The 12,570-nt window shown below is 36.6% G+C and overlaps 1 protein-coding gene and 1 pseudogene across 2 annotated transcripts; one reads left to right on the plus strand and one right to left on the minus strand.

The window, feature by feature from the left end:
- The first annotated feature begins 946 nt into the window (after positions 1-946).
- On the plus strand, positions 947-8,598 carry LOC114248378 (CDK5 and ABL1 enzyme substrate 2). 2 transcript variants are annotated; one of them, XM_028181591.2, is made up of 9 exons: positions 947-1,435; positions 2,329-2,456; positions 2,775-2,958; positions 3,787-4,044; positions 4,440-4,475; positions 5,779-5,893; positions 6,599-6,789; positions 7,291-7,498; positions 8,090-8,598. In XM_028181591.2, the coding sequence occupies exons 1-9, from the start codon at positions 1,098-1,100 to the stop codon at positions 8,228-8,230; spliced, it is 1,599 nt and encodes a 532-aa protein (XP_028037392.2). In that variant the 5' UTR covers positions 947-1,097; the 3' UTR covers positions 8,231-8,598. The 2 variants fall into 2 exon arrangements, with proteins under 2 accessions (XP_028037392.2, XP_089583195.1); XM_089727069.1 differs by lacking the exon at positions 4,440-4,475 and having other exon boundaries at positions 8,090-8,499.
- Positions 8,599-9,868: 1,270 nt separating this feature from the next.
- On the minus strand, positions 9,869-12,012 carry LOC149503143 (uncharacterized; annotated as a pseudogene).
- Positions 12,013-12,570: the final 558 nt, after the last annotated feature.

Genomic DNA, 12,570 nt, shown 5'->3' on the forward strand with positions numbered 1-12,570 from the left:
AAAGCATATTTCCGGCAGCGAGCTATCACACCGGAGGATGTTCGGTGGGTGACACCCGCATCGTCCACAGTCGAGCTCGAGCCGAAGAGGTTGACCAAAAGGTCAGCCTTCTCTTTCGCCCTATAGGTCAGACTGTCATCGTAATATGAATTAAAATGATCTGTAAGATAATATTGTTGTTCATATTAAAATAAATACAAAAGAATATTAATGACAGACATGTTTTTAAAAACAAACGCTTATTAATGGCCAGTATGTATCATTTCGTGCAACGTTGGCTCTATAACACATCGGACTTGCGCAGTGGTGGGAGATTAGACCTGCATAAATTTCCTTCTACAGCTTTGGCAAGCGACAAAAATACATGGTTCCCGGAGGGATAGCTCTTTAATCGCTCGTCAACTCTAGTGACGTGCCCGATTTCGTCTTGGCAATAGCCCTCTTGTAGAACCTTTTCCTTTTCTTTGAGACGTTAGGATGCCGACGTCTCCTGGCATCATCCCATGCTTCGTATGCGGACCGCTTGAGGTGTGCAGCATCCCTTCTGGCATTGTTATACCAACTTCTGCCGCGATTCCCGACGGGTACCTCAGAAAAAAGAATGAACAGAGAAGGCTCTTACCCCTAAATATCTGGGACAGGGGAGGGCTGTGTCACCAGCTGTGAGAAGCCATAGGCCAAGGTGAAATCGTAGGCAGCCCGACTCGGGACGTCAGTGGTCCTGGACACCAACCAATCTTGTTGGTGAGCGTTAACAGGTTTCAGATGTACTTTTTCTAAGCTATAACAATAATCGCTATACGCTGACGTAATTTACTGCAAAGAAAGCTAATGGACTATTTAATCTTTGCCTGTTTCATTGAATAAATGGAAATAATGGCAAATGATAATTCGGAAATAATGTAACTACGAGATTTCCTAATTCCTTTGCCTGTCCAAAAGTATCAAACAAAAAAATATTAAACGTCTGTACTTACCCATTACTACTATAAATAAATAAAAAAATACATAGTTTAAAAGTTGCATAAAATCTCTAATATATAAAAAAAGTATACAGCTTAATTAACTTAAAAAGGAAACGGGATTTATATACAAGAATGCCTAACCATCGTAATAAATATGAAAAAGCCAGAAGACGATTAGCTGCTGTTACCTTTCTATCTAACATATCTCTCGACGGCAAACACAAAGAAAAAGAAATGGATTTGATTGACAATAAGTCGTATAAAAACGATAAAGCCAATGGTCCGTTAAAAACTGTTGAGATATCAAACGATAAAGAAAATGTTTCAAGGAACAGTGTTCATGGCCGCAGTAAGAATCAATCAAGTCCTCATCGCCACGGGACAGATAATTATTCATTAAGTTCAGATTCAGAATATACAACTAATTTAACTCCAGTGAAAAGTGGATTGAACTCTAATTTCAGAGACAGGTAAGATTTATGTGATGATTTATATTTAATAATAAGAAATAAGAACTTAATTCTAAGACTGTGTCTCATGCTGAGCTACTTTAAATAATTAGTTAGTATTCATTGTGAATATAAATGTAGGTTGTATAATGTATTTGATATTCATCAATTAGGTGAAAACATTTACACTGATAAAGTACATATCAAGTGGTGCAAGGCTATTTGGTTTAAACAACATTTTTGCAAATCTACAGGAGACCCATTTAGAGTTGAAAATTTATAAAAAAATCACAACAATAAACTTCTGGTGTTTACTGGTGATAGGACCTCTTGTGAGTCCACACGGGTAGGTACGACCGCCCTGCCTATTTCTGCAGTGAAGCAGTAATGCGTTTCGGTTTGAAGGGTGGGGCAGCCATTGTAACTATACTGAGATCTTAGAACTTATACCTCAAGGTGGGTGGCGCATTTACGTTGTAGATGTCCATGGGCTCCAGTAACCACTTAACGCCAGGTGGACTGTGAGCTCGTCGAGCTACCCATCTACGCAATAAATAATTTAAAAAAACTAGCAATTTTAATGGGGTAGACTTAATTGAAGTTTAATTAAAAACATTGAATTTTTGATACTAATACCAAATAAAATGGACCTTAATTACAAAAATAAATATCACATATTTAGAGAAATGTCGCTTAAACCAAATAGCCTTTCACCCCTCAATGTAGTATTTCCATCATTTTCTCAAATAAGACATAATTTAAAATACTATAATAGTTTTATCCCATGTTTATTATTTTCATTCTATTATTTCTGACATTTTTAGTATAATACACTTTTTGTGGTCAAGAACAACTCATGTTTTAAATATTACAGTAAAACTATTTTTAATATACATTTACCCTTTTATCGTCAGATGTTCATCAGGAAATATTGAATCATCGAAAGAAAAACATGTATCATTGCGTAGTAAGAGAGGACATCTGGTGTCAATGGCTGGCATTAATACTGAAGAGAAAAGTAGTTCAGAGAGTCTTACATTTGGTATGTATGTCAGTACTTATATTGCGTGAATTTAACTGGTATAAAATCTCAGACTTAATAATTTTCAATAATAATATAACTATTAAAATCTGGCCACTCTATGCATTAACAATTTGTATTATAAATATGTGTAAAACATTCATTTGTTAGGCTACATGGTTGGGCCCATTAAATACTAATACAAATAAGCAGACGGTCGCAGTAAAAATATATTTATGCTAAGCAGTATAATTGAAAAATTGAGTAAAAAATGTAAATCTACAAATTGAGTTCAAGTAGTTAGACACATTTAAAGATAAATAAAAGTTGGTGTTGCAGGTCGTTTCCGAACCAGCAGTACATGTATACCTGAGAACCACATTATGATCAATGAAGTACGTTTTGTAAGATCAACGAAAGGAGTTACATTTAGAGATGAGCGGCTTGCATTTGTGCCGGAAAAAAGTGTACCATGTGCCATTTTCAGCACCATTCCATATTCAAGAACTACCAGAACTGCCAGGTATGAAATATCGTCAACATATTGAAATTTTTAACACTTCATAATTAAAAGTAATTGCTGTGTAATAGAATATTTGAGTCGACTATTATCAAAGCCGGCAATGTGACTTTTGGACAATTATTGGTAAATCAGAAAAACGAATTATTGACTTTGTATTCTATTGGCATTCACAAAACTCTTCTGAACGACATCTTAGATAAATAACAGGTTAAGTATTTACCTTTATTTAATGCAGGTTTTGAACCGTATTCTTTGAAGGAGACGATTATATTCAAATCAATCTGTATTGACATATCAATAACATTTTTTTGTCCAAATGCACAGATTGCCACCTTTGATAATAGACGACTCATTTATTGTCAATTGGCCAATAATACCTTGCAAGCAAAATCAACTTAACTTTTAACAATGCCAAAAACAAACTGAACTACTTCCAACTATTTTTTCAGAATAATGTGAAACTTAGATACAGGTATTCCATAATAGGTAAAGGATACACTGTATTAGCTATTCATGGACCGATTACATATATCTGGAAAATACTTAGATTATATTAAACATTTGTACATTAAACACCAAGGTACTGTTCAGAATAGAAAAATTTAATTGGGGACACATGAATAGCTTAATTAATATTAATATGCAGTTTTATGAAAGTTACTTGCTTGAAACATATGTTGTTAAAATGTACAGATCTAGCCTAGCTATCTAAACTGATATTCTATTTAAATGACTGACTATCAGCAAGCCAATAACTTTGAAAAGTAAAAATGAACTATTGGATTCTATTCAAGAATACATTTTTATCAATAGAAACAATACTTTCAGATCTGAGCTTAGAAAGGATGGAGTGCGCCGAAGAAATACATCAGGACCTAGACCCCTATCTGCAATAACAGACAATGGGGTTGATCCATTTGATCTCTTAGGCTTGGAAAAAGAGGAGAATGGTCAAGACATATCTTATTCTAAACTTCTTGTACCATCTAGAGTACACACATTAGAGCAATACCGTAAATTGTATGATAATGAGTACATTGATAAAAATTGGAAAATATTAAATCGTCACCCTCATGTTATAGCCAGGTAAAAGTTATGAATTTTGAACTATGAATAAAGGAAAGTTAAGCTTGTTTGAGTCCATATACAATTTAATTTGAAATGCTTAGCGCATGTGTGTCCAAATATGTTTTGTTATTATATCACTTTCGTTTGTTTCGCATTTTGATGTCTAGCAAAACAACTTGTTCATGGAAACAAAAAGTGAATAAATTTTTAAAAAATTATGGTTATTCAATGAAAACAATACTGAAATTGAATAACTATTCCATTCATATTAAACTACTTTCATACATTGCTTTGAGCTGAAAAATAAATATTAGAATTAGCATTTACTTTTGAAATACTACACATAACAGATCATGATTTAATGATAAATCAGTAATCACAATCATTTCATCACTAACAAATTTAAATTTCAGGACTAAGTTATTGACGAGACACAAGGATAAAAAATGGTAAACAACAAAAGTATAAATATCACCATGCTATGCAACAATAGTTTTAGGCTAATGCTATTTAACTCAGCTTCATGATATTAGTACCTACGGACTAAAGCTATTAAAATGAATTGTGTCGAGGACACATTCATTAGGTATAAACAATGTAAAAAATATTAACATATGTAGGTGTTAGCGATCAGAGTTATCATATTTCGTATTTATCAAGAGTCAATGATAGTAATTTTAGAAAAAAATTTTCTAAATTTGTAAAAAAAAAATCCTACTTACGCTAGTAACCTCGAGGGGTTATCCTAACTTCACTGGACGTATTTGTATTAACTTGCATGCTGGTTTTTAAACTAATAACTTACAAAAAAAAACATATGTTTGCCCACGTCTTCTTGCCCATCAAAAGTGATTCAATGATTTGTTTCAATACTGAACCTTAACGGTACACCAACTAGTAAAAGTTATATTTATTTCATACCAGCTGACCCGGCAGACTTCGTAGTGCCTCAATCGATAAATAAAAGACCTAAGCTTTTGTATAAGATATTTAATGTTATTTTTATGTAATTCTGAGCATTTTCATATTTATCTGCCTTTTAAACCTTCTCTGGACTTCTACAAATAGTTTAAGACCAAAATTAGCCAAATCGGTCCAACCGTTCTCGAGTTTTTGGGAGACTAACGAACAGCAATTCATTTTTATATATATAGATAAATAGATATTTAGATTTTGTTTCAATATAAAAATGTTATTTTTTTTTACTAATACAATGTAGTCAGCTTATCTGCAATTTTATCCGAAAATATTGAATGTAAGCATGAAATAATATTTATTAAATTTGGAAAATGCATGTTATTAACTGTTCCTTGAATCATACTGTTAGATAGTACATTCCTTTTTTTAATGTCTTTTTTAATTTACAAAAATAGATAGTGATTGTACATTAGTCATAAAAATGTTACAGAAATAGTTTCAAGATTATATGACACACATGACATAATATATTCTCAGACTGTGGCTATTTGCCAAAGCAGTCAGGGTTGCACCTAAAAACAAAACGTGATTACTAAAAAGATACTTTCTGTATCATGTGAGGTTAATTGTTGTGTTCAGTCATTTAAGATTACAAGAGTGATTACAAAAATTATGCTTAAACTCATCGGTCTGTAATGTAAGAATATGTAATATTAATCTGATAGTATGTTTCAAGTTGACTGCCCACAATTAATAACTGGGGAACCTTTTTTGAAACAAGCATGTCAATATACAATAATGCTTTCCTCACTTCGATTTAAATGTTTATTGTAGGTGTTTCTCGTACGAGTCTTCCCAAAGGACAACGATAGCGTCCTCACCGCCCCACACTTCTGTTGATAATAAAACGTTCGACTGGGACGAAGGAACTTTGCTTTCACAAAAATATGTAAGATTTTATAATAACATATCATATTATACCTAAATAGAGATCGCTAGAACAATAAAATATCACAAAATAACACTTAATAAATAAGCGTGTTGACTTAACGCGTTTCATTGTGACATTTTATGTAAAATGTACTGTAATCTCTTAATCAAGAGAAGCTAATAACAGTGTTCAAATACAGGCTAATACCAGTTTTTTCTAAAGGAATTTAAATTAAAATAGCACTATTATTCAAGGACTACCTTTTAACTGCTGATAAAGTATGTATAGAGATGTTAATAATTAAAGTTTTTGGAGTTGATGGACACGCTATGCCTTTTCGACAACACGAATTATGAACAAAAATTGATGTAGTGTTTACATCTACGCTGTAGCATTTACCTCTTGAACGTTGACGCCATTCTACAAATTAGAGTACTATATAATAGTAATACGTATTTACTAGTACGTACTCAATCTAGTATTGTGTTAAAACTATTAAGTTACTTGTTTAAGAACAGATTTAAAAAAAAAACGCATTCCGTATCGCTCCCAGGTTAAGAATAGATATTTGTATCATCTAAAAAAATCCACAGAACGTTCAGCTTAAATATAGGGTTACAGATTTATCGATTATTTGTAGACGTTCCAAACATCATAATGAGGATATTCAATGAAGTCAAGGAGCGATTCCTACTTTGTGTAACTGTCGTATTTCATCCACAGGTTCACTACTGCCCTAATGTACTTGATGATCCAGAACTGATTGCGGGGAAACACAGGACTCTGTTAACGTTTACGTCTTACATGACGTCGATCATCGACTATGTTCGACCGCAGGACTTAAAGAAAGAACTGAATGATAAATTCCGAGAAAAATTCCCACACATTAAACTGACTTTAAGTAAACTAAGAAGGTATGGATAAGTCTGTTAAAATCACAAGATACTGTGACTGACTTAAAACATGATGTGTATTATTACCCTAAAATAACTTATTTATTGTCTCCTCACCTATTTGCTGGTAGCCAAGGGGGCTATTCCAGCTACAAGCGGACGGTTAGGTGACTTCACAGGCTCAACATGAGAGAATTTACTAACACTAGCTCTAACAAGAGCAGTTTTTCGCAGAATTTACCACCAGACCGGAATCGCGACCCACTGAGAAGATCCGGCGAGAAACTCAGTGGGCTGTGTATATAAGTTAGTTCGCTCGTCGGAAATCTTCGTCGTAATTTTCTCTACCTAAGGGGCTATTCCGTCTGCGCGCGGACGGACTGACATAACAAATTTATGTTTTGTGTTTTCGAACACCCTCAGTCAATCAGCACTCATTATGACTCCGTCGCAAATACATTAAATTAAAATCAGACCAGCGCATTTCAATAAACGTAAATAAAAATACGATTTGATTTTTAGTATAAAAAGAGAAATGCGGAAAATCGCCAAACACGACAGCGGAGGGATCGATTTGTTGTCGGTCGCTCAGGCGTACGTTTATTTTGAAAAGTTGATACTCGCGAATCTTATAAACAAGGACAACAGGAAGTTATGTGCCGGAGCGTGCCTGTTACTGTCAGCTAAGCTAAACGACGTTAAAGGAGAAATTCTGAAGGCGTTGATAGAAGTAAGTTTCGTGGATTCATTAAGTTATTATTAATTCGTCGACTGCGAGTGTGCGCCACATACGAGTGCTGATTAGGGCTAACACCTGTCACTATGTGTTCAATTATTTAAAAAGCCAAGTATACATAATGTGGCGTGTACTCGCGACTGCTCAGCGTTGTCAATCTGCAAGGTATTTATCTATCGTATATAAAATGGACGATGAGGCATTTCTTCAACGCCAGTTAATCAATCAACTAACAAAAAAGTGAGTTCTGAAGTCGCCATCTTGGAAACAGTTCCACAATTATATTTTTTTGTAATTATTTTTTTGAAGTGAGCTTTGGTTCCTACCCTATGCGATCTGTTACAATATTCCCAATACGAATACCTAGTTACGTGTTTAAAAAAGAATAGGTCGTCAGGTTGGTGATTGGTGTTTAACCCAATACAACCGTATATTTAAAGTACAATACGACATGCTTCACATCGTGTAACTAAAAATCATTTTCAATTCTGTCAGTCCATTTTGCGATTTTCGATAAGATCTGTCCGGTTCTTTTTGGCAGGTGAATTCGTTCTAAACATGTAATAAATAAAATATGTTCAACAGCGCATAGAGACGACATTCAGACTGGACAGGAAGGATCTGATGAAGTTCGAATTCGCCGTTCTAGTGGCCCTCGAGTTTGGTTTGCACGTGCCGCCGTACGAAGTGTTCCCGCACTACCAGCGCCTGCTCCACGACTCGTGACCCTGGCGCCGGCTGGCCCTCGAGCCCTGCGTCCGCGTGTGCCACCGCCGGAGAGCCAGCATCGTCGCTGCCTGGGTCTAGTCCCCATTGCAACACCGTAGCATAACTGTGTCTTCGTACGTTCATTGTGTATACAAAAAAAATCGGTTGTCTGTAAAGTCGGTTTACTGACGATAGTTGAACGTGACAACGTCATGAGAAAATACTGATGGAATGGTTTCATTTTTCAATTATCGCAATTATCGTTGCTATAAACAATTGACACCACATTCACTTTTCACTGAACTTCATACTTGACGAAAACATGTAAATGTATTATTGTATAGCAGCTGTCCACGCGGATGCATCGCTCACTCAAGTAGGAGAGAGACAGATGTCGAACGCTGCCCAACGCGGAGGCCGATTGTGCCTCTTTGTCGCTCGTTGTGCGCTCTCGCTTGCACTTCAAGCCTTACATGGAAAGCCTCAGAGCGAGGTAACGCCGCATGAGTCATGTTTTTTCGTGCGTGCAGCCGGCTCCATCGAATTATAAGACGTTGTCACGTCAAAAAGTATATTAACATAATATGTTGCTTGTATTGTTTATTCGTTCGAGCAACACTCGACAACTGTTGCACCGATTTTGATGTATTGATTTGTGTTCATAAGCTTATGTTTCGAGTTGAAAATTGGTATATTCGGATTACGCTGATGTAAACGTAAGTTATTAACAGCAGAGCCCCATTTTGTCACGACCAAAATGACCAAAATAAATTGGGCCACCATCTGAAATCGGAGGCGCACAGGTTGGTTATTTATGAAATGGTTGCATCTTTGTGTACCCGTGAGTGTGTCTTAGCGTAACAAGCACTTAGAGTAGATGCTTCATAGTATAATGTAGTTCGACATAAGAATGCTATAGTGATAATTGTGGCGGCCGTATCCTATGTGGCTTAGGTATGTGATAAGTCTCAAAGAAAAACTTTGTTGAGTAGTATGTAATTGTTACAGAATATTATTATAAAATAGCTTTAAAGATTATTAATATAAATAAATTAATATTTGTCGGGTGTAAGGGATTCGTCGCTTAAAACGAACACGTTAACAAAACACATCTAACCTATGTCAATAATTCAAATTGAGCTGACGTCAGCTCGGGGTCAATGCACTACAGTAACTGTTACTCTAATGTATTGACCTCGTCATCAAGAGGAAATGCAGGTGCCAAGGAATTAAAAAAATCTAGATAATTGATTCTAATGCTATCAATCTATGTCAAACCGCTTCAGATAAAGTACGAATTTATTCAAAAAACGTACCTGGGTCAAGAAAAACGATTATCAAATATAACCATTTAAGGTAATGGCACCTATAGATGACACATTAAGCATTTTTTTCTACATCTTGCACCGTGGAAACCACAAATTACAGAATTTTTCATGACTGTTAGTGCTCAAACAGGCTTTGAGTATTTGTCTATCAGCTAGAAAGTTTTCAGCGCCCTACGTTTACATAGATGTAATGGAACAATATTTTTTTTAATCACTCAATTGGCCCCTATAGATGACATTCAAAATTCGTTCGGTTCCTAAAGATGACATAGGTTTCTGTGTAAATTAAAAAGCCAAATTAGCAAAAATAATAACACATTTATTTTAATTAGAATAAAGAAATTAAACATTTTACAACTTGGGGCACATCATAAATCTCCCTAGTTGAACTAAATTTGGTGGGCGTTTTTATTTTGCCCACAACATCGTCCCAAGCATAAAATAACCGATCCTCCCTTTGAGGCCATTTCCACAGTCGCCCATGACGCACCATGGCAGTCACGACGACTCCATCTTCTTTGACAACGATTATCCTACCAGGAAAAATCATATTTTCGTATCTTACGGCAACATACTCCCCAACCTCCTTCCTTGGGGCTTGCAGCTCATTATCGGAGGATCCTGAGCTTTTTTCATCCCATTCACCTCCAGACGACGATTTCAAACTCCCAGCTTCGTCATTTGATGAAGCATCTGAATCTTCACTTTCTTTAGTTTTTCTAGAAGAGGTAAAGAGGCGCCTCGCGGCTTTTTTGCACTTCTCGTCCTCTTTTTCTTGCCTCTTTTTAAGCCTAGCCGCCAATCGTTTTTGTTTCTCCTCATCTTTCTGTTTCTTCAGATCTAACTTTTTCTGGATACTCCTGCCACTGAGGGGATGAAATCACCGAAAGGATTTTTTCCTTCGACCTTCTCTTTTTCGGTACCGTACTTTCCTATGGCCAGAAACTGCATCTTTTAAAAGGCGACGGGATATGAGATGATGTAGAAGGAATAGGAGTTTCTACAGGAGAAGAAGCTTCTAAAGGAACAGAAACTTCTAAAGAACCCGAAGCCTCTAAAGGAGCAGAAACTTCCAAATGAGCAGGAATTTCCATTCCGTCTTCAACAGGATCTAAAGGAACAGAAACTTCTAAAGAACCCGAAGCCTCTAAAGGAGCAGAAACTTCCAAAGGAGCAGGAATTTCCATTCCGTCTTCAACAGGATCTAAAGGAGCAGAAACTTCCAAAGGGACAGGAATTTCCATTCCGTCTTCAAGAGGATCTAAAGGAGCAGAAACTTCCAAAGGAGCAGGAATTTCCATTCCGTCTTCAACTGGATCCTCTGCATTTGCTAAAGGGGCTTCCAAAATAGTCACAGTATTTTTTTCTAATCCTGTTGTCACCTTCTTCTATAGCTCGTACAGGGAATGGTCGGTAACAGGGATGGAATCTTTATTCCCACTAAAAGAAGCAATTTTTTCTGCCCCGATTACTGTCTTCAGACACGGAATACAATTAGGACAGCACAAATTAGTTTCTGTATTGGGTTCAGTTGCCTTCGGTGGCGCAGCAGGCCTAACAGTGACTTCCAAAGGGTTCCAGGGCACTAACCCACATTTTTTGAACCCATTTGTCAAAATTTCTGGCCGATACACATCCAATAAAAGTTGATTAAGTAAGGCGCAAAAATTACTTTTTGACACTTCACCATCGCTTAATCGATGTTGTAAAGCTTTCTCTTTCCACGAAGCTTTCAGCGTATGAAATACGGAGACGTCCATCGGTTGCAGCAAATGGGTGGCGTTGGGGTATAAGGCCACTAAAACGATGTCATTTTGGCTGCAAAGCTGACTAACCTCCATAGATAGATGGGAGACGTGGCCATCGACAAAAAATAGTACTGGTCGCACTATCTTTTCTTTTTCCAGCCATGGAATGAACTGGTTTCCAATGTACTCATAAAAAATTGCGCAGGTCATCCATCCCTGCTCATTTTTTCCTATAGCCCATGATGTGGGCACATTTACGGTGATATGGAGCGGAATACGTGTATAACGGAAGACTACCAAGGGTGGTGCAAGATCTCCATTAGCATTGCCCGTAAAGAGAACTGTAATGCACTCTATCTCGTCATTACCAACCGCTTGATAAATATTTTTACAACCGCGTTCAGCCATAACTTTTCCGGCTTTTGGTTGCAAGAAAAATGCTGTCTCATCAGCGTTAAATATGCGTTTGGGGTCATCCAAGACGCTCGCCAATCCGTTTCCCTCTAAATACGTATAAACGTCATTCTTCCAGCCGTCTAATTGCTCGTTTGTTATTGAGCTCCTGCTCTTTGTTAAATTTTGGGCAATGCGATTAGAAATCCGAGGGTGTCTACTCATAAAACTGCCATACCACTTTTTGGATGGAACCTTATCACGGAAAATGTCCTTCCCTAATTGAGCGGCTAATCTTTGCATGCTTATTAAAAAGGTTCCTTACGAAACGGGAAATCCTTTTCTCGCTAATTCAAGGACCCATTCCTCAATTTTCAGTTCCTCATCGGCCGTAAAAGCCGTACGGGCTCCCATTTTTCTTGATATTGGGTTGATCCCTTTGACCTTGCTCCGAAGTGTAGAGCGGGGTATTTTGTACTTCTTAGCAGCCGCGTACACAGGTACCCCACGCATCACGTCATCCAGGGCTTTTGTCATAACTTCCTCATCATACTACAGAATTTTTGTGGGAGGCATCGTCTTCATTCACCTAAAAAAATAAAAAGTTACTTAGGGATCGTATACATAACCTAAAGATGACAGAAAGAACCTAAGGATGACATAGCTGTCAGCTTAAGGTTCCTGGAAAACTATTGCACCGAAATAAAAATCCCACATATTCTTTTTATTTTTTAACTTCTATAGCACTGAAGCATCAATCGGGGCTAAAAATCTTTAAGATGACAATACGATCATCTTTAGGAAACTGCGCCTTTTAAGGAACCTAAACATGACACCGCCTTTGCAACCCCAACCCATAACCAAAATGACTGTGCAAAGCGCTTTGTTG

The sequence above is a fragment of the Bombyx mandarina genome, chromosome 04 (genome assembly GCF_030267445.1).
Source record: "Bombyx mandarina strain Sakado chromosome 04, ASM3026744v2".
In the NCBI taxonomy this organism is placed as follows: Eukaryota; Metazoa; Arthropoda; class Insecta; order Lepidoptera; family Bombycidae; genus Bombyx; species Bombyx mandarina.

Coding starts and splice junctions, on each gene's coding strand:
- LOC114248378 (XM_028181591.2), top strand. CDS start 1,098: ATGCCTAACCATCGTAATAAATATGAAAAAGCCAGAAGACGATTAGCT. Junction 1,436..2,328: donor AACTCTAATTTCAGAGACAG/GTAAGATTTATG, acceptor TTTTATCGTCAG/ATGTTCATCAGGAAATATTG. Junction 6,790..7,290: donor ACTTTAAGTAAACTAAGAAG/GTATGGATAAGT, acceptor TTTGATTTTTAG/TATAAAAAGAGAAATGCGGA.